Here is a 27,995-nt window from a genome sequence, read left to right as displayed (position 1 = left end):
CTGCCACCACCATGCTCCACTGTATGAAGTCTTTAAGTGCCTTTTGGCAAACTCCAAGTGGGCTGTCATGTGACTTTTACTGAGGAGTGGCTTCTCTCTGGCCACTCTACCATAAAGGCCTGATTGGTGAAGTGCTGCAGAGATTGTTGTCCTTCTGGACAGTTCTCCCATCTCCACAGAGGAACACTTTTTTTGGCAAAAATGTCTAAAAATCTGTTTTCACTTTATCATTATGGGGTATTGTATGTAGATTGCTGAGGATTTATTTTATTTAATCCATTTTAGAATAAGGCTGTTACGTAACAAAATATGGAAAATGTCAAGAGGTCTGAATACTTCCCGAAGGCACTGTATAAGGCATTTAAAAACCGTTTGCTCACCATTTCTTATTCATTACTCCCACATTTGTGTGGGAGCTAGTTAGTAAGCTAGTTATTCACACATGTATATATAGTTCCCTTAACATCCTGTGTTGTGTGCTTGTTCTTTTACCAGGTACTGCTGGAATGTCTACCAATGGCATGCCCATCTTTTTGTGAGAAATTACACTGGTCACTCAAAACATTTATGAAGTGAAAATTGCACTCACTTTAGATGAGAACTGCAAAAATAATTTACTAATGATTAGTAAATGGTTTATTAATATGGGAGTAATGATTAATAACGGTGAACACAATTTATAAATCCCTTATAGAGACCCTTGTTAACAAAATTTTGTGTCAAAAACAGAGGACTTTGTTTTTATTATCACTACCAGAACAAGGTGAGGTATACACTACCGGTCAAAAGTTTTAGAACATCTACTCATTCCAGGGTTTTTCTCTATTTTTACTATTGGTAGAATAATATGGAATCATATAGTAACCAAAAAAGTGTTTTATTTGAGATTTAAATAGCTGCCTTGATGACAGCTTTGCACACTCTTGGCATTCTCTCAACCAGCTTCATGAGGTAGTCACCAGGAATGTATTTCAATTAACAGGTGTGCCTTCTTAAAGGTTAATTTGTGGAATTTCTATCCTTCTTAATGCGTTTGAGCCAATCAGTTGTGTTGTGACAAGGTAGGGTTGGTATACAGAAGATAGCCTTATTTGGTAAAAGACCAAGTCCAAATTATGGCAAGAACAGCTCAAATAAGCAAAGACAAATGACAGTCCATCATTATTTTAAGACATGAAGGTCAGTCAATACGGAACATTTCAAGAACGCAAAAACATCAAGCGCTATGATGAAACTGGCTCTCATGAGGACCGCCACAGGAATGGACCCAGAGTTACCTCTGCTGCAGAGGATAAGTTCATTAGAGTTACCAGCCTCAGAAATTGCAGCCCCAATAAATTCTTCAAAGAGTTCATGTAAGAGACACATCTCAAAATCAACTGTTCAGAGGAGACTGTGTGAATCAGGCCTTCATGGTCAAATTGCTGCAAGGAAACCACTACTAAAGGACACCAATAAGAAGAAGAGACTTGCTTGGGCCAAGAAATACGAGCAATGGACATTCAACCGGTGGAAATTTGTCCTTTGGTCTGGAGTCCAAATTGGAGATTTTTGGTTCCAACCACCGTGTCTTTGTGAGACGCGGTGTGGGTGAACAGATGATCTCTGCATGTGTATTACCCACCGTAAAGCATGGAGGAGGAGGTGTTATGGTGTGAGAGTGGTTTGCCGGTGACACTGTGATTTATTTAGAATTCAAGGCACACTAACCAGCATGGCTACCGCAGCATTCTGCAGCGATACACCATCCCATCTGGTTTGGGCTTAGTAGGACTATCATTTGTTTTTCAACAGGACAATGACCCAACACATCTCCAGGCTGTGTAAGGGCTATTTGACCAAGAAGGAGAGTGATGGAGTGCTGCATCAGAATACCTGGCCTCCACAATCACCCAACCCCAACCAAATTGAGATGGTTTGGGTTGAGTCGGACCGCAGAGTTAAGGAAAAGCAGCCAACAAGTGCTCAGCATATGTGGGAACTCCTTCAAGACTGATGGAAAAGCATTCCAGGTGAAGCTGGTTGAGAGAATGCCAAGAGTGTGCAAACCTGTCATCAAGGCGATGTCACGTCCTGACCATAGAAAGATGTTATTTTCTATGGTAAAGTAGGCCAGGTTTTTTTCTATGTTTCGTTTTTCTATGTTATGTTCTAGTTTTGTATTTCTATGTTGGGGTTTTGTTTGGGATGATCTCCAATTAGAGGCAGCTGGTCCTCGTTGTCTCTAATTGGAGATCATACTTAAGTAGGTTTTTTTTCCACCTGGGTTTGTGGGAGATTGTTTTTTGAGTAGTGTATGTTTCAACTCTGCGTCACGGTTTGTTGTTTTGTTCTTTAGTTTATGTTTATGTATCGCATAGTTTCACAGTGTAAATAAAATGTGGAACGACACACACGCTGCACTTTGGTCCGCTTCTCCTTACGACAACCTTGACAGGCGAAGGGTGACTATTTGGTTATTTCATGTTTCCATATGTGTTATTTCATAGTTTTGATGTCTTCACTATTTTTCTACAATGTAGAAAATAGCAAAAATAAAGGAAAACCCTTGAATGAGTATGTGTTCTATAACTTTTCACAAGTACAAAACAGGAACAGATACGGAAACTGAAATTCTGTGTTCCTTAATGCCGATAAATAATGGATGCAACCGTAATAGAAAAATTAGTAACCTGCATCAGTGCCCTCTTCTCTGTAGAAAGTATTCCACTACTGTAAATCCTCTCTCATTCACTTTTCATTTTAGTGCATATTATGTCGGAGAGTTACCATGCATTTTGGTGCAAACTAGGACTTCAAATGAATGCCTTGAGTGCCCATCTGAATGGCAGCCATTCATTTGGCATGGATTATCTCTCTCTGTAATATGCCGTATAACCACTAGCTTTCTTCAGCATGGTCCATGTTCTGACTAATTTCCCACACTCTAATCTAACTACAGGCTTCAATAATACAACCATCTCTTTGTACTGTGGCTATTTATACCTGCAACATTCAAACTGCCCCAGCCTTGACTGTCTCCCATAAGAAACCATTAATAGCCAAAGGGCTTGGGGAGCTGGAATTATTAATTTCTTCTTAATTTAACCAGGCAAGTCAGTTAAGAACAAATTCATATTTACAATGACGGCCTACACTGGCCAAACCCAGAAAACACTGGGTCAATTGTGCACCGCCTTATGGGACTCCCAATTGTGGGACTCCCAATTGTGATACAGCCTGGATTCGAACCAGGGTGTCTGTAGTGATGCCTCTAGCACTGAGATGCAGTACCTTAGACCGCTGCGCCACTCGGGAGCCAATCATAGAGATTGATATGCTGATTGATGATTCTTATGCTGCACCTGGTGTTAGTCGGAAGGCAAAGGTCACTCTGCTTCCTCTCTCCGGTCTCCTCCTCGGCCAATCCCCTTTACCAGCTCGTGCTTGATATTTAGAGCACGAGGTCCTCCCAGCAACGGAAAACTGTTACAGAAGCCGACGGTGACCTCAATTCTCAACTCACTTGTTCGCTTCCAGCGAGACACATAATAAAACTCTGAACTCAGAGCAGCAGTCTGTCTGGTCACTGCTGTGCATGCATATGAAATGCCTGATGGCACTCAAACATCAGCCCTTGTGTCACGGGCGGATAGAACTGTTTAGGGTGAGTCAAGCGCAGGAGACTGAGGTCCGTTGGAACAAACTTGATTTAATAAATCCAAAGGCAAAATCCATATACGGCTGGGAGCACAACAGTCAAAAAGACTAAAAGAGGCTCCGCTCAAAAAGGGCAGACGGGGCGCAGCCCGGCAACCCTACTGCCTATACAATAAGTCCCAAACAATATAACACCACACGTAACAAAGAACAATCCCGCACGAATCCTAACTAAACACAGACAGACTAAATACCCCCCCACTAATGACAAACACGAAACAGGTGCAATCAAACAACAGACATAACTAACAGACACTGAAACACAGATCGGTGGCAGCTAGTAGGCCGGCGACGACGAACGCCGAGCACCGCCCGACCGAGGAGAGGCGCCACCTTCTGTGGACGTTGTGACACCTTGTTTTAAAGTATGGCAGAGCACAGGTTATACTGACACTGACTTGAGATAAATGCATGATGTTTGGTATTCATTATTTTCTGTATTTTTTTTCAGGCCCTTTGGAGAAAAAAAACACTAGCCTGCTCCGGAGTTTTGACTGAATAACACTTATCAGGCATTTTTATCACGCATTCAGAAATATTTCACGTGACATTAATGTAGAGCGGCTGAAATCAGCAGCATGTGACAAAGTTTTCAATAATTCAATGGGCCATCAACCCTTGTGAGAGAGGAGATGTTTTATAATACAGTGTTTCATCATTACAATAGGGGTTTGTTGGCTTTGCAGGGGAAAATGAGGAGAACAGGAAGGACGGCAATTCTTTTTAAGGGCTAAGCTAAATTAATCAATTCAGTTCTATTACTAACTGTCATTGTGCTTTCAGAATACATGAACTTGTCACAAATGTTACCTCTGGAAATGTTCCATCATCCATGAAATGAATCGCAAATGGCTTTATGGGTTTGATCTCCATAACAATCAGACGCTGCTCGATGAATGTCCTCGAAAAGGCATTTCCCTTTTCAAGTCATTATTTGTAATTCGTGTCAGCAATAATTAGTGGTTAAGAAAAAGCATGCAGGAAGACACAGGAGGTGAATTTAGGGTTAGTTTTATCAGTATACCCAAGTGGACATTAAACATAGCTGATATGTTCTATATGACTGACGGTAAATGTAAAGGACATCACGCTGCTTGCGTAGCGACTACAGCTTCCTCTCAATTCGGGCCCATACCTGGCACGAACGCTGGACTTCTGCCTTGCTAGTGCACATGACTGCCCTCCTGAAGCGTCTTACCAGATGGCGCCACGCGAAAAGCTTACTATTTGCTAGTGCAAGTGTGACACTTCAGGCTGAAGAGTTAGTTTCGCACATCCCCATGTGCTCCATAAACACCCAAGAGCCTAAGAGCACATAAAATGAAGAAAACCAATATAATCAAACTGTGTGGATTCTAGTGGCACATGCTACGAATGCATAGATGCAACAACCTTCCGAGTTCAGTGCTCACACACAGGCGACATGCTGTGAAAGGGATTGGCATGAATTGGATTTTCATATATCCCACGCATAGCCAAAGCTATGCAAATTCAGCCCATGGATGACGGTGAGGTTAAAGTGATCTCATGTTTGAATAATGGTGTTAGTTATCTTAGAAATCAGAGTGTTTCTCAGGAGTCGCGTAGAGGATGAGGAGACGTAATTATGCAAGGGAGCTTTGGATTCTCTGGACTAATTCACGGAACGAGTCTTCCAAAGTCACGGAAGCACAAGGATAAGAGGCGAGGGTTGAATCATACCATCTGACATTTGCATGAAGCCAGGAAGTGAGACGGGAGCTGAAGGCAAAGCCACTAGGAAGGGACTGGGGAAAGGGGGAAGGGACTGGAACCTTAAGAGTTACAATTAAATGTGCATGAATTAGAGTGAAAATACTGTAAATACCAAAGTCTTAGAGAGCCATCCTAATGAAGCAGAGAACTTAGGGTAAGGCCCAAGGTGATGGCAGCTTTGGAGGCCAGACTTAATTTTCAAATGTGTAATATACCCACAATAATACAGTCATTTATCACAGGCTTTCATCCAAAGTGATTTACAGTAAACACATATTCAAAAGATGTATTTTGCTTATGCAGGAATCAAACACACAACCCTGGTTGTGTTGTAAGCAACATGATCCAACAAGCAGAGATATTTAAAAGCACATATTTACATTTCCTTACAAGGTACATGTGCTTTACATATTGCATGGGTAATAGGTTTGAGATTCAGATGTTTTACAGGGTAATACTATTTGTTGTGTTGGTCACCGAGATGCTTGTAGGCCTACATTGGCCTCGCATCTCCACCTTTACACACAGTAGCTTCTCATTAAGTGAAGTTCAACCTAACGTGAAATAGAGACCCAAATAGATATCAATTACCTCACTCACAATTTCCTTATGTTTTAAAATGTGACCCCCTTTCCTGCAGTCAACTGACCAAATCGTCCTCTAGTGGCCTCATGGGTGGAACGTTATTCATATTTTTCAAAATGTCATAATTAATAAATAAATAAAAAACACAGAAAATCCGATGTTTATATGTGAAACGGTTTTGTTATATTTCAGTCTTCTGTGATGCAAACTCAAACTCAACATTGAATACGTTTCAACTCTATACCTCACATGGTTCTTCTTTTTAAGCACATAGCCATGTGTGTGAGGTGTCTACTTTTGTTTCAAAGTAGATTTGTTTAAGATTACGAAGAATCACTGTGTGACCCTGATTTAGCCCACTGCAGTAAAAGGTTAACACTAACCTAGTTCCTAACACCCAGTTTCTAGATGCAAGCTAGTGATCCCAAATGAGAGGACAATTTATGCTAATCTACAGGCTCTAGATTCTAGAAATTCTTTGATTTGACCTCTTACCTGACACCATTGTGGATTTACGGTTGGATTGTGGATTACAGTACCTACTGTATATCTTGCTCGCATTTCAGCTTCCCATGTGAATTCCTTTCAAACGGAGAAGAATGGTTTTAACGTAGCGCCGGAACCATCCACCTAAGTAGTTTAGCGATGGCTTTGAAAATATTGAGAGAGGAAAGCTACCTCAGAGGCTATTGCAATTGTAGCTTGCATCAGTTGTCGATGGAATTAAATGGTTGTACAAATAGATTTAATGCAGAGCTGAGCTGGACTGGGAGCAACGCCACTGTCTCCACTCACATAGAAAAAAATAACATTACAAGAAAATGCAAGGGAGGGCTACAGACCTCAGCTCTGGGTTGCCAAGTATAAAGAATAACAACTCAAATAGGTATAATAGAAACCTATTCTGAGTATGAAACATAAAACCTTCATGCCAGTTAATCAAAGTTATGCGATAATTAAGAGGATGACACAAATGTACATGTAGAGTTGGTAATCACATAACATGTAGAGTTGTGAAATGTGTTTCACAGGTGCCTATTGGGAGGTGTCTATTTGTGAGGTGTGAGGTAATAGCATATGTGCTGGTGAGGTGCAAGTTCTGCCAATGACTGTTATGAGGTTATAGTCCTAGACGCAGCAGTGAATCTATATGTCTATGTATATCTTTAAAAGGCATTTTCTATCAACCTATTTTTATCTTGTAATTTCATTTGTATGGATTTGATTACCTGTCATTTTAATTTGAAAGCCTTATATTCCAATCTAATCATGTTTCAGATGCAATTATATGGGAGTTTTGAGAAGTATGAGTTGTGTAGAATATTACTGTGGAGACATCAACCTAATTGCTTTTAACAATCACACCTGGCAAAACAAGGTAATAGGACCATACAACAACACTTTGTCAAGCAATTTATAAGTAGGTCCTAAATAATTTGTAAGTTAGCTGCATGACCCTGGGAATCAGCTAATGCATAAATTGTTGGGTGTGGGCGTCCATAACTAGCTACATCCAGATGAACCCATCTGAATAGGTGTTCTAATTGACATCTTAATTCCGAATTGGGGGAAAATGGAGTTGCACACAATATGCTAATGTTGAGCTTGATCTAATGACAGTTACCCTTATTCTACCTCCTCCATTGTAGGGGGATCAGTCCTCAAAACAACGTTGGCAACTTATTCAGAACTTTTCTATTCATCCTTCTACATAAGTTCAGGTTGAGATAGTTTTCAAAAAGACAGAGGCAAGCGGAGGATGCTGAGAGTGGTGACGAACAGCTCAGTATCAAAAGCACAGAAATGAGCTGAGGTGGCAGAGCCTAGGGAATTAAAGGTGCAAAAAGTAGTGGCACAACAATTCAACCTTGGGGGATGCCGTTATGCTGGGGTACAAGGGCTAGGATTAATACCATTTGTTAGATTCAGCCCAGATATGGCGAATGGCAGTTAAGTGCTGTGTTTGCTTTCTCTGGGTCAGGAGGAGCACATAGAATAGTCCTGAGAAGTCAACGACAGCATACAGCTGGGCCCTTTAACAACCCTGCTGCAATGGACTAATGAGCTAGATTTCTCTTTAGAATAAATGCACAGGAGAAAACTATGTTAATACACACTGGTAATAGATAGTAATACATTTTGTTACTGTACACTCCGCTCTGCACTATACTGCTGTTCTCCATAGAGGGCTACTTTATGCCCCGTTTGAGTTTAGAAACCTTTTGGCTAAAGGGTACAGTCGTGCCCTTCAGCTGCACAGTTCCAGTCTGTCACACTGTGTCTCATTCAGCTTGACTGAACCATCTCATCTTTCTGCATCTCCTAAGAACTGAAGGGTCTCGTTAAGCAGAAAGCTTGTAAAAGTCACAGCCTTTAGCGTTTCCCCAGCATTTACTCAGCATGGCAGTGGTTTTTATCTCATATCCTGTGAAGTGGGTCCTCAGTATCCTCAGTGTCAGTGGGTTTGTGTTCTCCGCTTCGCTGCCGTCCGTGACTTTTTACCCAGTGACATGAGCGTAATCACTTATGAAGGTCTGCAATGGCCTTCTATGATCTCTGGCAGACAACCAAGTGAACCACCCTAGGCTGCCCATGGTTGTTACAGCACACTCCACTAAAGACAGTGCTTATCTGAAGAAGCAGAGAAAATCAATCAGCCCTAAACTCTATTTAAAGGCAGATAGTGATTCGCCTACTCCTCCTATGATTGTGGCGAAAAGAGAACACAGCTGTTCAAATGACATCGTGCAGACATCATCATTGTGAAGCTTATGATTCTGCCTCTGTGCTCCCTTGACAATACTACATATAGTCCCTTATAGTGGGTGAATTCCTCCTTAATGCAAATGTAGATCTTGGTTGTGGTGAACAATGGGCCGTGGGTGACCTGCATCCTCTGTAGATAAATGGGGCGCCTGGTTGTTCGTGCGAACCGCATGGTGATACATGCATTGGTTTTGCTAGCTCATTTCCATGCTGAGAGTCTGTGGCGGAGAATGGGTGATACAACGGAGCAATGAGGAACCTTTTGTCTTCGTTCTCCATCTTCCCCGGGAGATTTACCTTAGATATGGTGGCTGTGGGTCCACTGTACCTCCCCCCTTCCTATTCCAACCCATCCCGCTCGCCATCACATAAAAACCCCAAGTCTCATTACCGACCTGTCTGCAGGCCAAATCCCTCAGCCGTTGGGGCCCTTTTATATGGTCGGTTTTCCCACTTTCACCCACCACCGATAGATATATAATTCCAGAAAAGACCATCTGTTATACCTTGCACGCTGTTATGGTTTTGGGAGCTGCATCACGGGTGGGAAATGTGGGAAGTGTTGGGAGGCTAGATTGCTAGATTGCTTTAGAAAATCTAAAATGGAAAATTGATCTACCTCTCTCAGTGGTCGGTGTGTTTTTTAAATTTATTTAACCAACCAAGCTATTTCTTGGCAACAAACTGGTGCGTGCTTTAGGTTGGTGTCTGCTATGCGTCTAGCTCTTCAAAGGCAGTTGCTCTTACAATATCCTACCACTTGACCCTGCTTCAGAGGTAGTTTTGAAGTAACCGCACAGTATTACTCCACCCAAAATATGATGTTCTGTTGAAGAGCCTTACTGTCACAATGTAACAATGTAACTATGAACCACATTCTGGAAGTAGCAAGACTCTCTGCATGATTCCAATTTTTCTGATACATTGCTAAATCACCTAGCACCACCTATGAACACTTTGAATGTGCGTATCACCTTTTTTTTTGTCTTGACTCCACACCCCATCCCACCATGCTATTGTCCTATCACAATTAAAAGAGGCTCAATCTTTCAGAGCCAATTCAAGGTGGTGTCTGTCCTGGGAGTAGAAGTTAACGATGCAGGGGAGGGCTGGCCTGTAACCCTGGGACAGGTGTGATGGATGACAGATGGAGGAGAAGGAACACAGTCCTTGAGCTGGTGCCTCTGCTCCCCGCTAACGCCACGTGTTTGGGTTCCGCAGGGGCTACTTTCGCCCCCCCCCTCACAGTCCTTCAACAGGGCACAGCGACCTTCTAACACACACACGCACACGCACAACACACACACACACACACACACACACACACACACACACACACACACACACACACACACACACACACACACACACACACACACACACACACACACACACACACACACACACACACACACACACACACACAGAGAGAGTCACACACGTACTGTCAACAGTAGTACATTTTGTTCTCTGCCGGTAACACCCCCATGGAGCCACCTCCAAACACCCACACACACACAGAAGGACAAGACACCTACTGTGAACGCACGCACACACACACACACACACACACACACACACACACACACACACACACACACACACACACACACACACACACACACACACACACACACACACACACACACACACACACACACACACACACACACACACACACACACACACGGACAGACACAGGCACACACACACAGAAGGACAAGACACCTACTGTGAACGCATGCACACGCGCACACACACACGCACACACACGCACACACACAGGCACACACACGCACATACACAGGCACACACACACACATAGAGCGTCACACACATACTGTCAACAGTGGTACATTTTGTTCTCTGCCGGTAACACCCCCATGGAGCCACCTCCAAACACCCACACACACAGAAGGACAAGACACCTACTGGGTACACACACGCACACACATGCACGCACACACACAGGCACACACACACCCTGTCAAGTGTACCATTTGCTCCCCTCTTCCTCTCACTCTCACTCGCCACCAAGTCCACTGCATGCCTATACGTAACATGGCATATTTTAAGCCAACATGTGACCTTGCCTATCCTCAACTTCTAATTCTCTTTATCCCTTTCAATTTCAACTCTTTGTGCTACGATGCACACTCACCCTCTTCTCCTCTGACATTGGCCCTCAGACCTAAACTGAGCTGAGGAGACCCTTTCAAGCTCTGTTGAGTTAGCGCCTGTTAGCGCCTGTTAGCTAGCTTCTACACAGAGAATCCTCTCAGTGAATGCGCCCGAAAGGCCTCAGCAACCAGACCATTTCCGTTAGCGCTTAGGCTGCACAGCTGGTAGGGGATGTCACCACTAAGACTAAAGGGATGGTGGCTGTCTCATGCTGCTCCGCTGCAACTTTGTCACAAACAGATGAGCTAATTAGCCTCGGGTGCGGAGATTAAGCGTACGGTGTGATGGGAGAAGAGGAACAGAGCATGCAGCATTGCTAGGAGAAAATGTAGTTAATTAAATACAGATAATGAAGCACACAGGATTTCACAAAGGAGAAGTGCTCACGTGCAGATCATCAATAATATAGAGGCAAGCAGGGCTGAGAAATCATGTTTTGTCGCAGACCAGGGTTTCCATGTAATTTTTCTGGTTTATTACCACAGCCATTGGCCAGGAAAGGGCCATCTTGTGTGAAATAAATTCGAATTACAGCATTGCACACACAGATATGAGAATACCATGACAAAATAATGTATTTAGAGTGAAATTTGACTGAGAACTTGTTGCTGTGTGAAACATTGGCATGCGTATTTATTTGGAAGCAGACAGGCAGGCAGCTCAGTCAGTAGAAAATACTGTGTGTGCGAGTTGGAAACATCTCCCCAGGCTACTGGCAACCATGGAGAGAGTTCACTCAAATGACTGGTTCCACACACACTAGAGGGAAATTACTGACAGCGGCTCTTACTGTACCTTGTAGAGACGTTCAAGAAATTGTTTAGACTTTTGCTTATTCTGACCTTGAGTGAAAATATTAGTTAGTGTAAAATAATTTGTCCCCTTTAATGCTCCAATTTTTTGTTGTTGTCCTTTGTAGAATCATCTTTATAGAAGTCACTGGAATGAGTCTGCTCTTCAGTAGAGCTTATCACAGCCTTGCCTGTCACGAGTTCTCCCAAAGTAACCATTTTGTACAGCTGCGAATTAATGACATTATAAGGGTTTTGTAGAAAGGTACAGTAAATAGTTATATTGTCTTTTTCAGATTTGTATTCAGCTAGCTTCCACATGGCCTACATTTTAAAGACACAATATCTCACATGATGATGTGCAAGTAGATATACTGGAGTCTTATATCTCCCTTTCTAAATTTAAGCATCAGCTGTCTGAGCATCTTACTGATCACAGTACCTGTACACAGCCCATCTGTAAATAGCACACCCGACTACCTCATCCCAATATTATTACTTACCCTCTTGCTCTTTTGCACCCCAGTATCTCTACTTGCACATCTATCACTCCAGTGTTAATGCTAAATTGTAATTATTTTCGCCTCCATGGCCTATTTATTGCCCTACCTCCCTACTCTTCTACATTTGCACACACTGTACAAAGATTTTTCTATTTTTCTTTTCTTTTGTGTTATTGACTGAACGTTTGTTTATGTGTAACTCTATGTTGTTGTTTTTGTCACACTGCTTTGCTTTATCTTGGCCAGGTCGCAGTTGTAAATGAGAACTTGTTCTCAACTGGCCTACCTGGTTAAATAAAGGTGAAATAAAAAATGTATAAAATAAAAAATTTAACATCACATCTCACTCATAATACAATTAATATAGTGGAAGATAGACCATCATTGTAACTGGAAATGTCTCAAGATTACAATATTATAGGTGGGGGAGGGGGATTGTGCAATTTTAAACAGATTACAAATCTACTGTACGTTGTCTCCAATACTAAGGAGTGAAACTTCATTCCATTTCCCCCTATTTCACCCCTGGGTGTAACGATTTGGTGAACATTATGTTCAATGGCGCATTATAAGACATCCACTGTTAAGACTGTTAAGACTGACCCTTTGTGAGATGTCACCATATCCTAGCCCTAGCCGTTTGTTTGCTATGCTAACTCGCTAATGTAACACCAAATAGAAATGTGTTTATTAATTAGCGTCCTCTTCTCAATACGAGGTATTGCAGCTTTGCCTAACTCTCGCTTGCTAGTGTCAGAATGCAAAGTGGAGAGTAGCCAGCGACCCCCAAGGTCATGGCGGGCAATCGCTCATCAATTTCGGGTGGAGACCAGATGGCCATGTGTTCGGCTTCCTCCTCTGGAGAGCTGGATGCAGCCTGGCTTGTTGGAACTTTGCACAGATTGAGGCAAATGCTGAAAGAGTAAGCCTTTTGGACGGGGAAAGGCTCGTAAAGGATGGGCTGTGGTGGAGCCATCTCCACCGCATCTTTATCCGCCATCAGGTTGGCCCAGTCCTCATTAAAATCAATATCCAGTGAGTCGGGCCTGAGCAGTGTGGTGTGTCAGGGAGTCTGAGTGTCCATGGGCAGCTGGGAGAGAGAGAGAGAGCACTGGCTTGCCTCCAGCTGTTGGGGGGAGAAGAGGTGAAGCTTCCGGACTGAATACACAATGTCTCATTCATCGACGCGCTCCGTGTCAGACCTCATTGTGAGGGGAATGCATATTGGAGCAGCCCTCAGCAGTCTTGACACTATACAGGGCTTAATCTCTCTCTAAATGTAGGATGGGGGCTTTTACAAGTTTAAAAGTTATGGAGACATTCTCTGATCTATTATTCATGGGAGTGTTTAGCTGAAGTATGATGTCTTGATTTTAGGTAAATACACAAGCATCCTTCTCAGAGACATTGAAAAGGGACCAAAGTAGATTTCGTTTTGCAGGCTAAGCACACTGCTTGATTAGGATGTGTATTTTATTTTTTTTAAGTTGGGAAAACATGTGCATGTCCTAGATGTGATCTATATGACTTTGCCTGCCACCACTAACGAATACTTCAGCCAAGTCTCTGCATAGAGTAAACCATTAGATGTTAATGAACTCCCCTCCTCTCCATTTATAATAACCATCTGCCTATGTCCCATCATTTCTGAACGAGTTATTGTCATCACATTCTCTTTTCCTCCCCAATATGTCGTCCATCTGCTTGGTCAATGCAGAGCTTGTATAAGCAATTCATCTCTGAGGGAAGGCCTATTCAATTGGTTTTTGGCAACTCTGTCCAGCCTCTTTTCACTGAATAAAAGTGAGCCAATGAATCACCCAAGAGCTATTTCTCCATAATAGAATTCAGCTGTCTATCGTATCTAAGAAGCCATGCCAGGGGTCGAGATCAATGGGAGGATGTTTTTCTATTACTGTATCTTCTTATAATCAGCCACCTCCAAATCCTACCATAGAACTCCAAACCATAAAAAATCTCTTTGCTCTCAGGTCTTGACCCACTGTCCAGTTGGAACATTTGTGCGTGGCTCAGCCTCTGACAGAGATAGTCATGGCCAAAGAAACCAACACAAAGCCCATCAAAAGGAAGAGGAGATAATTTTTTATTGGGTTCACATTCAGGCTGGTCACTTCTTGTTTCCTCTGTTGTTCAGTACTGTACTGTGGGTTCCGTCATAACAGACTCATGACTGACATTTCTTCCCCCCTTTCATTCACCTCTAAAGGAGCCACCAAAGACATGGGGAAAATGTTGGGTGGGGAAGAGGCTGAGAAGGACCCTGATGCGGAGAAAAAGGAGGAGGAAAGACAAGAGGCACTTCGACAACAGGAGGAGGAGAGGAAGGCAAAATATGCAAAAATGGAATCGGAGAGAGAAAACGTCCGACAGGGCATCAGGGATAAGGTAAAAATGTCATCATGTTGAACGATGAATCTTATGCAAATAGCTTCAACCCCGTTGCACGGTTCATACTCACATGTGATTGCCTCCCGATGCAAAACTCATGCATGCATTATCATAATGTAAAGCCGCTGTGTGTGTGTTTATGTGTGTCTGACTGTCTGTGCATAACCAAACAATGCACTATGCTTGTCAAATTCCTATTTGATCATTACTTCTCGCTGTCATCCAATGTTGCGAATATGGCAGCTTGGTTCAGTAGTGGTGTCTTTTGAACCTGGTAGGATCAAGCTTGACTTGATATAACCTCAAAGAAACTTAATTTAGTGTTGGAAAATCCTGAGGGCCCTCGTTTTGTTCCAGCAGAAAAAGACAGAAATTACAGTGCAGCTTCAGCAAACGTTGGAAACCGAAGACTGTAGAAGACTTCACTGAAACTGACACAGTTTTTTGTGTGACCCTGAATAAGAGAGAGCAGGAAAAAGAGTCCAACACAAGGGAGCTAAAGCAGTGAAATGGCATCGGGCTTTAAAACCAGAATGTTAACAGATTTCATTTTCTGAGGAATGTACCTTAACTTCCAACATAAAAGATGTGATCAGTCTTTAAACCAGACTTAAGATAGGGGGCAGTATTTGCACGGCCGGATAAAAAACGTACCCGATTTAATCTGGTTACTACTCCTGCCCAGTAACTAGAATATGCATATAATTATTGGCTTTGGATAGAAAACACCCTAAAGTTTCTAAAACTGTTTGAATGGTGTCTGTGAGTATAACAGAACTCAAATGGCAGGCCAAAACCTGAGAAGATTCCATGCAGGAAGTGGCCTGTCTGACAAGTTGTGTTTCATCTTGGCTCTTTTTATTGAAGACTGAGGATCTTTGCTCTAACGTGACACTTCCTACGGCTCCCATAGGCTCTCAGAGCCCGGGAAAAAGCTGAACGATATCGAGGCAGCCTCTGGCTGAAACACATTATCGCTTTTGGCAAGTGGCCGATCAGAGTACTATGGGCTTAGGCGCGTGCAGGAGTCGACCCCGTGCTTTATTTTCTTTCGTCTGTTTACCTAAACGCAGATTCCCGGTCGGAATATTATCACTTTTTTATGAGAAAAATGGCATAAAAATGGATTTTAAGCAGCGGTTGACATGCTTCGAAGTACGGTAATGGAATATTTAGAATTTTTTTGTCACGAATTGCGCCATGCTCGTCACCCTTATTTACCCTTTCGGATAGTGTCTTGAACGCACGAACAAAACACCGCTGTTTGGATATAACTATGGATTATTTTGAACCAAACCAACATTTGTTATTGAAGTAGAAGTCCTGGGAGTACATTCTGACGAAGACAGCAAAGGTAATAACATTTTTCTTATAGTAAATCTGACTTTGGTGAGTGCTAAACTTGCTGGGTGTCTAAATAGCTAGCCCTGTGATGCCGGGCTATCTACTGAGAATATTGCAAAATGTGCTTTCACCGAAAAGTCGAGTGCATAGAGGAGTTCTGTATCTATAATTCTTAAAATAATTGTTATGCTCTTTGTGAACGTTTATCGTGAGTAATTTAGTAAATTCACCGGCAGTGTTCGGTGGGAATGCTAGTCACATGCTAGTCACATGCTAATGTAAAAAAGCTGTTTTTTGATATAAATATGAACTTGATTGAACAAAACATGCATGTATTGTATAACATAATGTCCTAGGGTTGTCATCTGATGAAGATCATCAAAGGTTAGTGCTGCATTTAGCTGTGGTTTGGGTTTATGTGACATTATATGCTAGCTTGAAAAATGGGTGTCTGATTATTTCTGGCTGGGTACTCTGCTGACATAATCTAATGTTTTGCTTTCGTTGTAAAGCCTTTTTGAAATCGGACAGTGTGGTTAGATTAACGAGAGTCTTGTCTTTAAAATGGTGTAAAATAGTCATATGTTTGAAAAATTGAAGTTTTTGCATTTTTGAGGTTTTTGAATAACGCGCCACGGGATTACACTGGCTGTTACGTAGGTGGGACGACATACCCTAGAGAGGTTAAAACCTCTTACATCTAGACGTTCCACTAGCGGAACACCACTCCAATATCCAATGATAAGGCGTGGCGCGAAATACCAATTCCTCGAAAATCCGAAAACTTCCATTTTCAAACATATTACTATTTTACACCATTTTAAAGACAAGACTCTCCTTTATCTAACCACACTGTCTGATTTCAAAAAGGCTTTACAACGAAAGCAAAACATTAGATTATGTCAGCAGAGTACCCAGCCAGAAATAATCAGACACCCATTTTTCAAGCTAGCATATAATGTCACAAAAACCAAAACCACAGCTAAATGCAGCACTAACCTTTGATGATCTTCATCAGATGACACTCCTAGGACATTATGTTATACAATACATGCATGTTTTGTTCAATCAAGTACATATTTATATCAAAAACCAGCTTTTTACATTAGCATGTGACGTTCAGAACTAGCATTCCCACCGAACACTTCCGGTGAATTTACTAAATTACTCACGATAAACGTTCACAAAAAACATAACAATTATTTTAAGAATTATAGATACAGAACTCCTTTATGCAATCGCGGTGTCCGATTTTAAAATAGCTTTTCGGTGAAAGCACATTTTGCAATAGTAGATAGCTCGCCATCACGGGCTAGCTAATTTGACACCCACCAAGTTTGGTACTCACCAAACTCAGATTTACTATAAGAAAAATTGGATTACCTTTGCTGTTCTTCATCAGAATGCACTCCCAGGACTTCTACTTCAACAACAAATGTTGGTTTGGTTCCAAATAATCCATAGTTATATCCAAATAGCGGCGTTTTGTTTGTGCGTTCAAGACACTATCCGAAGGGTGACGCGCGGACGCGTATCGTGACAAAAAATTTCAAAATATTCCATTACCGTACTTCGAAACATGTCAAACGCTGTTTAAAATCAATTTTTATGCGATTTTTCTCGTAAAAAAGCGATAATATTCCAACCGGGAGACGTCCTTTCCGTTCAAAGACTCAAAATCTAAAATGGACTCTTCACGTGCACGCGCGCGCCCGTCTCATTGTTCTCAGATCGACCACTTACCAAATGCGCTACTGTTTTTCAGCCATGGACAGCAGAGTCATCATTCAATGTTCTGGCGCCTTCTGAGAGCCTATGGGAGCCTTAGAAAGTGTCACGTTACAGAAGAGATCCTTTGTTTTGGATAGAGATGACAAAGAAGGCCAAGAAATGGTCAGACAGGGTACTTCCTGTACAGAATCTTCTCAGGTTTTGGCCTGCCATTTGAGTTCTGTTATACTCACAGACACCATTCAAACAGTTTTAGAAACTTTGGAGTGTTTTCTATCCAAAGCTACTAATTATATGCATATTCTAGTTTCTGGGCAGGAGTAATAACCAGATTAAATCGGGTACGTTTTTTATCCGGCCGTGAAAATACTGCCCCCTATCCATAACAAGTTATAGGTTTCCTCGATGTATGGAATCTGTAAATATTACTAAGCATGGTGGAGTAATGCGTGGAATCAACACCCACTGTGAGATTAACCAACTTCCTATTTGATGCCGATCAATTGCTATGCAAAGAGATCATGTCATGTAAAGAGAGAGGGCTAAAGACGCAGCGTCTTATTGGCGGCACTAGCACCCAGCGGGCCTAATTTACACCAGGATTAAGACTGCATCTCCATGTTCCGCTCCACAACATGACTGAAATGCACCGACATCTCTGTTGATCTCCAATATGCACAACCACTATTGGCATCAGCAAAAAAGATACGGCTCCTCCAGTAACTTCTGGCAAGCTTACGCTACCTCTATTGTGTATTGTGTAAAGCAGTGAGGAATTGTCTCTGAAAATCAAGTGAGTGAGTTTATTTCATTATTCAAGCCTCAAAGATGAGTGGACGCTTTTTCTAGGAGGCCTAACATGAAAGAATCATGAAAACGGAGCTAATTCATATTGGAAGATGAAATATGATCAGTCTGATGCATTTTAATGAATGTCTTACACACTTTTGATTTGTGTAATCATGACAAAAGGAGGCAAAACATGATCATTAGCATTAGCATTTCTGTACGCCTTAGACAGCACTGAGAGCACTCCCTGCCTTCCTCCTTTCTTTGAGTCCCCGTTCACAAACCATATCCTCTCTGTGGCTAAAAACGACGAGATCCATCCTCCTTTAAGATATTTACTGGCTAAGAATCACATGAATTTATGCTTGGGAGAGTTGCAAAGGGCTCACAGGAGAGTCCCAACTCATCTTCCGCATCCGTGCCCTAGGATGTTCCATCAGTCAGGCAGTCTACATGTACTCCCCTCCTCAGCGTCCGGCAATAACTCACCAGGAGCTCTCCCAGCCAGAGGTCTACTATAGAGGCCAAATCCTTGCTCGCTTAGTGGGAGGCTAACCTGGCTGATCTCAGAGAAAGCACTCCTGTTTAGATCATACTGTGCCGTATAATAGGCTCTCTTGTTGTATATCACGGTGATTGATTGGTTAATGGGTTGATTGGTTGATTGATTGTTATTTACTGTCCTGCAAGTGGAAATTATTTCTACTTTCCATAATGTGTTTTACACTGCTTGATCAAAGACAAGAGAATGTTGAGATATTTTCTAATGATAATGGGTACATACAACTATTATGATATGTTGTCTTTTATTCTTTATTCTTTAAAAGGGGCTTTCTATTTAAGGTCTTTCTATTACTATGCAAATGTTTGAAGGAGGCAAGGTTGAGTGCCAGACGTCTCAATGCCAAGTAGGTCTACATTATGTGTAATCCAGGGTAGGCTGAGTGGACTTTCCCTGTAATTCTCTATCATAAAATCTCCCATCTTTGTATTATTATGAGTATTATGTTGTCACAGTGAGGTGCACAAAACTTTATTGAGACTGAAGAGGGACCCACATTTGATAGAAATGACTAAAGTGCATGTGGGATGTGAAGTTTACATTTGTTGCCTAAGCGGCCGGCCTTTGTTTGTTTGCTGTTCCAGTACGGCATCAAGAAGAAGGAGGAGAAGGAAGCCGAGGCCCAGGCTGCTTTGGATCAGGCAGCAGAGGGGAGTCTTACCCGCCCCAAGAAGGCCGTCCCAGCCGGCTGTGGTGATGAGGAGGAGGAAGAGGAAAGTATCATGGACACGGTCATGAAATTCCTCCCTGGTCCATTTATGGATATGTTCAATAAAAAGTAACAGCGTTGGCGGTATTAGATTGTTAACCTTCCAACATACATAACCAAGACCAACCAACCCTTCTTCACCCATACATCCCCGTTTCTAAGAGCCCTGGATTTGATCAGCGCGCCATAATATTTGTCCTTAACTTAAATGATCTGATCCATCCATGTGTTACATTGTCTTGTTTGGAAGGAAGGAAAAAATGTATGAAATGTATGCATTCACTACTGTAAGTCGCTCTGGATAAGAGCGTCTGCTAAATGACTAAAATGTAAATGTAAATGTAAGACCACTGATTGGTGATACCATGACATGATGTACGAACCTATGTAACGTCTGCATAGATCCAATACCTTAACTTAAAGACAAATTTGATGCCGGGTTTTCAAGGTGTCCAGGCCTTAGAATGTGTTCTGATAAACTATAATCCACAATTTATGTTTGTAAATAATAGCCTCTGGATTAAAATGAATATATGTGAGTACCAGAAAATATATAAAGAGTATAAGCCATAATTTAAACATTTAAGACATTCTCCAAATCAGATAAACATTTGATTACATTTAGCTGTTTTGTTCTTGATGATATTGATATATCTATATCTATATCTATATATATATATATATATATATATATATATATATATATATATATATATATATATATATGTAGTTTTTATTGGTTCTTCATTGATCACTTTAATACTGTTCTCTGTCCCAAAACATTCATAGGTTTTAATGTTGAAAATTATACTGGTAATTGTAACAATGTTGTGAACCATAAAGAAAATGGATCATTCATTCAACAACAAATGTTTTTCAAGCATGCCGTTGCTAGATTTTGTGGAGTACAGTACGTTTACAAATTCCATTACATTTGGTATGATTAAGTGAAATACATTAATATTTAAGGCAATAACTCTGGTTTTCAATTTTGTTTCGATGACACTACCATGTACGGTAGGCTATACATAGACATCCTAACTGTTCTTCCTTGAGATGATAGATGTCCTCGATAAAAATGCTCAACAAAAAAAAACTATGATATACCTGTGCTTAATATAAACCCATAGTTGTATGTCTTGTTGCTAACTCTATCTGCTTGGCTCATAAACAGTAGGACTTGTGAGAATCAAATCCAGCAAATACAATTGGACGTAGAGGGCTTATATGTTTACTATTCTAATTTCCATATCTGTAAATAGATTGACTAGATGTACTTATAGTTTTCTCAACCACAACTATGTTGTGTACACACTTTATGTGAACAGACAGTGACAATGGTGCAATATATTGTTCGAAATGGAGTTGTCCTGTGTCCGTTGGTAAACTAAAGGGAGTGCAATCCCGAATCAGCAAAAACAGACAATCTTCACTGTTATGTGTTGAGCTTAATACATGTTGTGTGTTTGTGCATAGACACAACGTTGTCTGACTAGTAACGGCGAAGCGTATGACTTCAGTCCGAAGTGTTTAATTTTGCCAAGCGGGGAAAGAGGTGGAGGATTAGTTTAATGTAGGGTGTTTTATCGCCTTGATCATTTCAACCAGTGCGGGTCATTGTCTCTCAGTGGGATTCGGTTTGTGGTTCTTCCATACTGTGAATTTGTGTTCTAAACTTTACAGAGATTGCAGGACAAAACCGTTTTTTGCTAATAACTTGAGAGGCATGCATACACCATAGGAAACAGTTGTCCTCCGATAAGTTCTTCTATATGTTGTAATTTTTTTCCCCAGAGGTCAATATCTACATTTCCCCAGACGTTTCTGTCGTTCAGTTGTATCACAGAACTCTAAATGTTTAAAGTTCTTTCATCTCTTTCCTTCAATTTCTTAATTTAAAATGAATTAAGCTGTAGTGTACATTCCAAATATTTCAGACATTCCATAGGGCCTGCGCAGGCTTCATAGGGTCTTGGACATCAAATATGACAATTTTGTCGTTAGTATGAAGAGAATGGCTTTGATGCTCTTCTGTAGCTGTGGGGATTTCTTTTTTTGTGTTGAGGTAGATACAACACATGACCAAGTAAATGTCAATAGCTATCTAGCCTGCCATGTACAGAAAAAAAAGTCCAACATGTAATCAAAGAGAAAGACAAAATGCACTATAGCAGCTAGCTAACTTATAGAGTGCTGGCTAACAGATAGATTGTTAAGCCTTTATTTTGGCAGTGAACAAGCTAGCTAGCTAGCATTTGTCAATGATGCACAATCTGAGAAACCGTTTGCTTTCAGTGCCATTGTAATTTGCTTACAAACCAATGGATGTTGAGTGTACTAGACAAGTATCAAACAGTTTACCGATGGCATTTGTGAAACTGCCACTGTATATATCAGCCCAGTGTTGATGCTAGTTAGATTCAAGATTAGCCTTTAGAAACCTGCCAAGTGTGATTCTGGGGCCTGTAGTAGCTGTGGAATAGAGAAGAAAAATCTGCATGATGTAAAACCGAGCTACATAGTATGGTCTCCAACCTTCATGCCAATTGCCTACAAAGTTTGTAGCTAGACATATGAAAGACACAACATTAAGGTCATTTATAGAGCACATTTATTGAACTTCCTGTGATTTGTATGTACTTGTGAACTGCCTTCAGCCTCTAATTTATCAACGTGGGAAAACGTAGCAGATTAACGACCAATACTTGTTGATGTTATACAATTATACCACTTCTCTTTATTAGTCATTGGCACATGCATGCATCAACAGCCTTCAATTAATCATTGACATGTTTTTCTTCTATTATTAAAAACCAAAGAATAGTCTTGTTAGTGATAGACTGTCTCACCAAGTTCATATTTTCAATTTCTTCATGTCATGTTTTGTTAATCAAAATTCTCAGGTATTCTAGCTTTTCTTTTGTACGTTTTTACTCATTACATTTCATGTTCATGTAATGACCACAACATATTATGAAAATGTAGTATTTCATTATTAGCGACCAAGCACATAGCATCTTTCATTTACAAGGATAATGGATAGATAGCATCTGGTTTGCCCCTTGTCCATAAATACAAAGCTACTGTAACTGCCCATCCCAACAAGGTATTCCAGCAATTTACAGTCTGAAATTCTGTCAAAGTTCCAGATTTCCTTCTTGGAACATATTGTAGAACATTATTCAATTCCAAAAGTGCTCACGTTTTAACGACAAAATGGCATCACTGCCTTATGGTCATCATTACCGAATTACTTCACATTGCACAAAAAAAAAAGCGCCACTTATTGACCACTGCCTGAAGAAACAAGTCACGTCTAATAAAAATGTGTTAGTGATTCTATGGTTGTGTTTAAACAGGCAGCCCAATACTATGTTTTCTTCACTGATTGATCTTTTGACCAATCAGATCAACTCTGAAAGAAAATCTGATGTGATGAGATCAGATGTGATTGGTTAAAAGACCAATTTGTGTAAAAAAAAAATCCAAATTGGTCAGCCTGTGTAGACGCATCCTAATATACACCATGTCAGATTACTGTTGATCCACTCATTCTCGCTTTTCAAGTTAAACCATTCTTTCACTTCAACCCTCAATTAACCATCGATATGATAAAAACTGCCTGACAAAATGCCACTTAAAATATTCCTTTGTTGTGACTTGAATGTAACTGTCTGATGTTTCTATCTTCGCATAGTCTTTGACTGTTTTAACTGTGTTGAGAAGATGCTTATTCTGGTGCAGTTTTATGTCTGTATCATTCCTGTTTACGTCCACTGGTGGTTGTTCTTCGAGAAATCTGTATCTTTTGTATTTTTTGTATTGTAAAATCTTCTCACCCTTCTCTCTCTCTCTCTCTCTCTCTCTCTCTTATCTGTTGACAATTGTATGCATGCTTATGGTGTGCGATGTAGGCAAGGTTGTTAAGATAATTGTTTGTGTCTTCTGTGTTGAAAGGCTCCACCTGACAGCCTCGCTGCATGCCATTTCAGGCTGATCTTTTAGTCTCTGTAACATTCCTGCCAAAATGGAATCACCGCGCACTCTGAGAATAAAGTGATTTCATATAATTGTTCATTGTCTTGCGTTTCTAATGTTTCACTGTATATCATAATTCTCATAAATAATTCACAAGCAATGCAGTTATATTATAGGGGAATGAGACATACAATATTTTTTAGGACTGCAGAAGAAAAAAAACCTCCAAAAACCTCAATATGAAATTATTATCGTCGTATTTGAGTAAAGCAACTACATTACGTTTGCAGACAACAATGTATCACTTGTAAGAGTTTTTGTCCATTGCTGATGTTCGTTTTCATCTCAACATGGCTGTTATGCATCTTCACGTTTTCCAAGAAATTTGACATCTATTCAATAAAAGCGAAAGGGCTGTGAACAGAATGTACTGTGTCGTTCAAATGGTGATTGGATCCTGTTTCCAAAAGATTTACCTGGTAATTATGTCGCAGGGAGAGTGGAATAGGGAAGCCAATGCCATGCAAATGGTGCTCCTCTTACAACAAAGTCTGTTTGCCATAAGAGGGTCTCTGATATGACAAGAAACCTTGTACAGATGTAGGATAATAATTTGAGCCAGTTTGCTACAGCAGGAACGTAATCTTGCAGTAACAGGAAATGTGAATTATTATGTGGATTAAAATAATTAATGGTTATTTTTGTAGGTGTTGATACATTTTTTCATGAAGGTAAATCAAGTTAAAAAAATCAAAGTGAAAGCCTTTTAAAACTCAAATACAATACAAGTTCACATTTCCTGCTTTGCAGAGTGATCAGATTAAGATTCTACATCTGTACATCAAACGAATCCACTAGAAAGATGATGGAAGTATGCCCAGCAAAGGTTATATAAATAAATTATTTTGGGGATTATTTTAAATGCCAAAGCAGAGGACTTGATGATGGGATATTTTCTAGCATTTTACCTGACAGGAAGGAAAATTACTCTTACGCAAGCAGCATTTGGTTTGATTCTTAATGAACCCCCTGTAAATGATGTCTGCACCCCCGTGTACATGTAATTAGCAGAATATAAATATCCCCATACAAATCTGCCAGTTTAAACCAGAGATATCAGATTTTTCGCATTGGATGCGTCTCAATCCACCACATCCGCCAATGTCGCACTTCTGCATCCGCTAGAGCGGTGTTTGTCAGACCATGAGACCTCCCGAAAATCGGTCTTCTTACAAAATCGCCTGTAGCGTCCGAATGGTTTGGCCTATAAAGTACTAACCCCTCTATGGAAAAATTATTCAGATTCAGAAAACTTTAATGTCCTCAAAGAGGCAATTCATCTTGCAGCAGTCATAAAACATGTAACATCTAAAAATGTACAATTAATAGCAAAGGATATTTACAAACAAATGGGCAGGGTAAGTGCAATTTCATAGTGGAAGTGCTAAGTGCAGTTAGTCCAACATTTGTTAAGTTTCAAAATTGCATTCGGAATAAAATGTATTTTTTTACCTGGAATTCAGGGTGGAGTGGATTGGAAGAGTCAACCACTATTACTCTCATGAACACAATGGTGTTCTCTGTTTTTCTCTACGACCCCCACAAGCGATCTGCCAACTTCTGTCTGTAGCGTCCGAACAGTTTGGGCTACACGCTAAAATGATCCATCTTTTGCTCTAGGATGCCCACAGGCCTCACAACTTGTCTGAAAGTCGAGACATTTATGGAAGTATACATGGAGACTGTTTAGTGCCAAAGATAAAGGGGTTAAATACATGTAAAAAAAAAAAAATGTTTCCTGATCTTTCTGATATCTCTCAGATATAGGACAGATACTTCAGAACAAACTTCCTTTCAATTTTTTGGGGGGACTATCTGCTATACCATGTAGTGAATCTATTATTCAATGCATTTGTATGGGCTAATAGCAATAAGGCAAATACCATTTTTCATCAAATAATTTTTTTATATATAAAAAGGAGGGGGGATTAAAATTCAAAATCGAATGGCAAAATGACCTTTGTTATGACCTTAAAACAATTCGATATAGCTTAGTAGAACTCCCCCCGGCTTAGACAGGGCTTAGACTGCAATGGGTTAATGAACATTTAAAGGTTGCAAGCATAGCTTTCTGTTTGTACAGAGTTCTATGTATAGAGAGCATGTATAGAGAGCAGCAGGGCGTTTGTGTACGTACATTTACTTAGCAATTCTATTTTGTTGTTTATCATCTCACTCAAAAAGCTCTCCATTTGAGCAGGTGCCATTCCATCCATATCTTCCAATGTAATTGTCTTTTGCTTCAATGTCCAACCCTCTTATGTTTTAGAATTAATTAATTAATTAGACCGTTTTACAGTGACATAAAAAGATGAACACCGAACTCTGTCCTACACAACCATAACTCTACCCTGTGGAGGTTTAGCATTGCAATTATTGCATTTCAAATCTGATTCTTTCCGTGGACATTTCACAAGTTGTTAACCTATCAGATTTAATTGAACACAGTTTTTGCTTATAAAAAAGTAGCTCATGATATAACAACTACCCGCCCTTCGGTTAATGGTGGGAAAACAGAACCCTCTGCAGTAGCTGCGTCAACAGATGTTTCATGGCTCTATGCTCTGCCAGCTATCAAGAGGAGATTTCCCTCGTCTCGAAAGGTTGCTAACGTGCAACATGGCTCCTCATTTGGATCAAAACTGTAAACAACAACAGAGACGCACGGCTGGCCTTGACAAAACCATCAATAAAGTATCATTAATATTCAGTAAACTCCTCACAACAACGGTTTTGTACTGATTTGAGGACTTCCATGGAGACAATCCACACTGTGAAGTCGATAAATAAAGACTGGTTTTCCACATCATTATTAAGCAAACTGTACTGTTTAGCACACAGCAGAGTCTCTGTCCACTCCTTCGCATTATTAGCCCGAGGTCTCACTGCAGGACATGGGGAAATAAATCAATTCCATTAGCATTCATACTCAGGGGTGGCCTTTTCATACCCAGCTGCCTCCCCACTCTCCAAACACCACTCAGAGCAATGGGGGAGCCGGACCTCTATTGGTGTCCTGCAGACATGCAAAATCAATGTCAATTAATTGTTCTCCACTGGGCACCACAGAAGCCAGCCCACAGAATGGCTGTGCGCCTAGGCTCCTAGGCTTCTGCTCCATGGAAAAGGATTTCACTCCTGATCACTTAGGCTTGCCCGGGAATTCTCCCCACTCCAAAGGCACGGGTTTCCCCACAGACTCAAAAACAAGTCGATAGCAAAGGAAAATTCCAGTAATGATCTAATTTGCGGAATAACTACATTCAGTTTAGTGTTCCATGGTCAAGGAGATTCCCTAAGGTGTACTGCAGTGGTCACCAACCGGTCTACCAATCCTAGTCGATCACCAAACATTTTTTTAGAAAATCCTTTCCATTTGTGTTGCGCTGTTGGCAGTAGGTGCACTTGATTCAGAAGCCCTGCACACCAGGTAGGCAAAGTGTTCCCATTTTGAACCATTTCATTAGTCTGAAAAGACAAACTCCGCCTACCTGGTGGACCAGTAGATCTGTGGCTAAATCAATCGGATAGCTCAAATCCCCTTGCCTATAGCTTCCATGACCTCGGCGACAGCAAAGTTTGATACTAGCCTATGTGAGATTTCATAACTTTTAAAACCATGACCAGGGAGAGACTGTCAAAGAATACAGCAAAGAGCTGCTTTGAGTTCATGTTAAAAATGTTATTCATCACTGTCAACACTGGTTTTATTCAAAATTATTACAAAACATAAAATGCACTTCTCCCTACTTCCACTCGAGCCGCTGCTGCAATGCATAAGTAGCCAAGTGTCTTGATAGGCCTGCATTTTTATTATTATTAAATGCTTGTCGTGTCTCTTTTAATTTAGAGGAATATTTCAATTTCTCTGGTCATTGTAGCAACATGAATTTGTGTATGATGCAGATATGGTGCTACTCGAGTTTCGCCATCATAAGACCCATAAGTCTCACAGGAGGAAAGGAAGGAGGGAGCAGTCTGCTGAGACTAATGCCGTGTTCAAAACAACTGGGAACTGGAAAATCTTAAACTTCAGTGCATTTAAGACAACCAGGAATGAAAAAAAAGCTTTGAACGGCCATCCAACTCGGGTATATTTCTGGAGCTCTGACTTTCCGACCTGAAGATCACTGACGTCATGATTTGACCTCATT

General features: G+C 40.8%; 1 protein-coding gene across 3 annotated transcripts in view; it reads left to right on the top strand.

Annotated features, from left to right (window-relative positions):
* LOC123744640 (complexin-1) overlaps positions 1-23,878 on the top strand; it is a 41,909-nt gene extending 18,031 nt beyond the window's left edge. For all 3 annotated transcript variants that reach the window (XM_045723887.1, XM_045723885.1, XM_045723886.1), the window contains 2 exons: positions 14,487-14,665; positions 19,679-23,878. In XM_045723887.1, the coding sequence (XP_045579843.1) occupies positions 14,487-14,665; positions 19,679-19,876 (377 nt within the window). In that variant the 3' untranslated portion in view covers positions 19,877-23,878. The remainder of the gene's footprint in view (positions 1-14,486; positions 14,666-19,678) is intronic.
* Positions 23,879-27,995: the final 4,117 nt, after the last annotated feature.

The sequence above is a fragment of the Salmo salar genome, chromosome ssa09, assembly GCF_905237065.1.
Source record: "Salmo salar chromosome ssa09, Ssal_v3.1, whole genome shotgun sequence".
Classification (NCBI taxonomy): Eukaryota; Metazoa; Chordata; class Actinopteri; order Salmoniformes; family Salmonidae; genus Salmo; species Salmo salar.
Note: the sequence above shows the minus strand (reverse complement) of the source record. Positions and strands in the feature narration are given on the sequence as shown.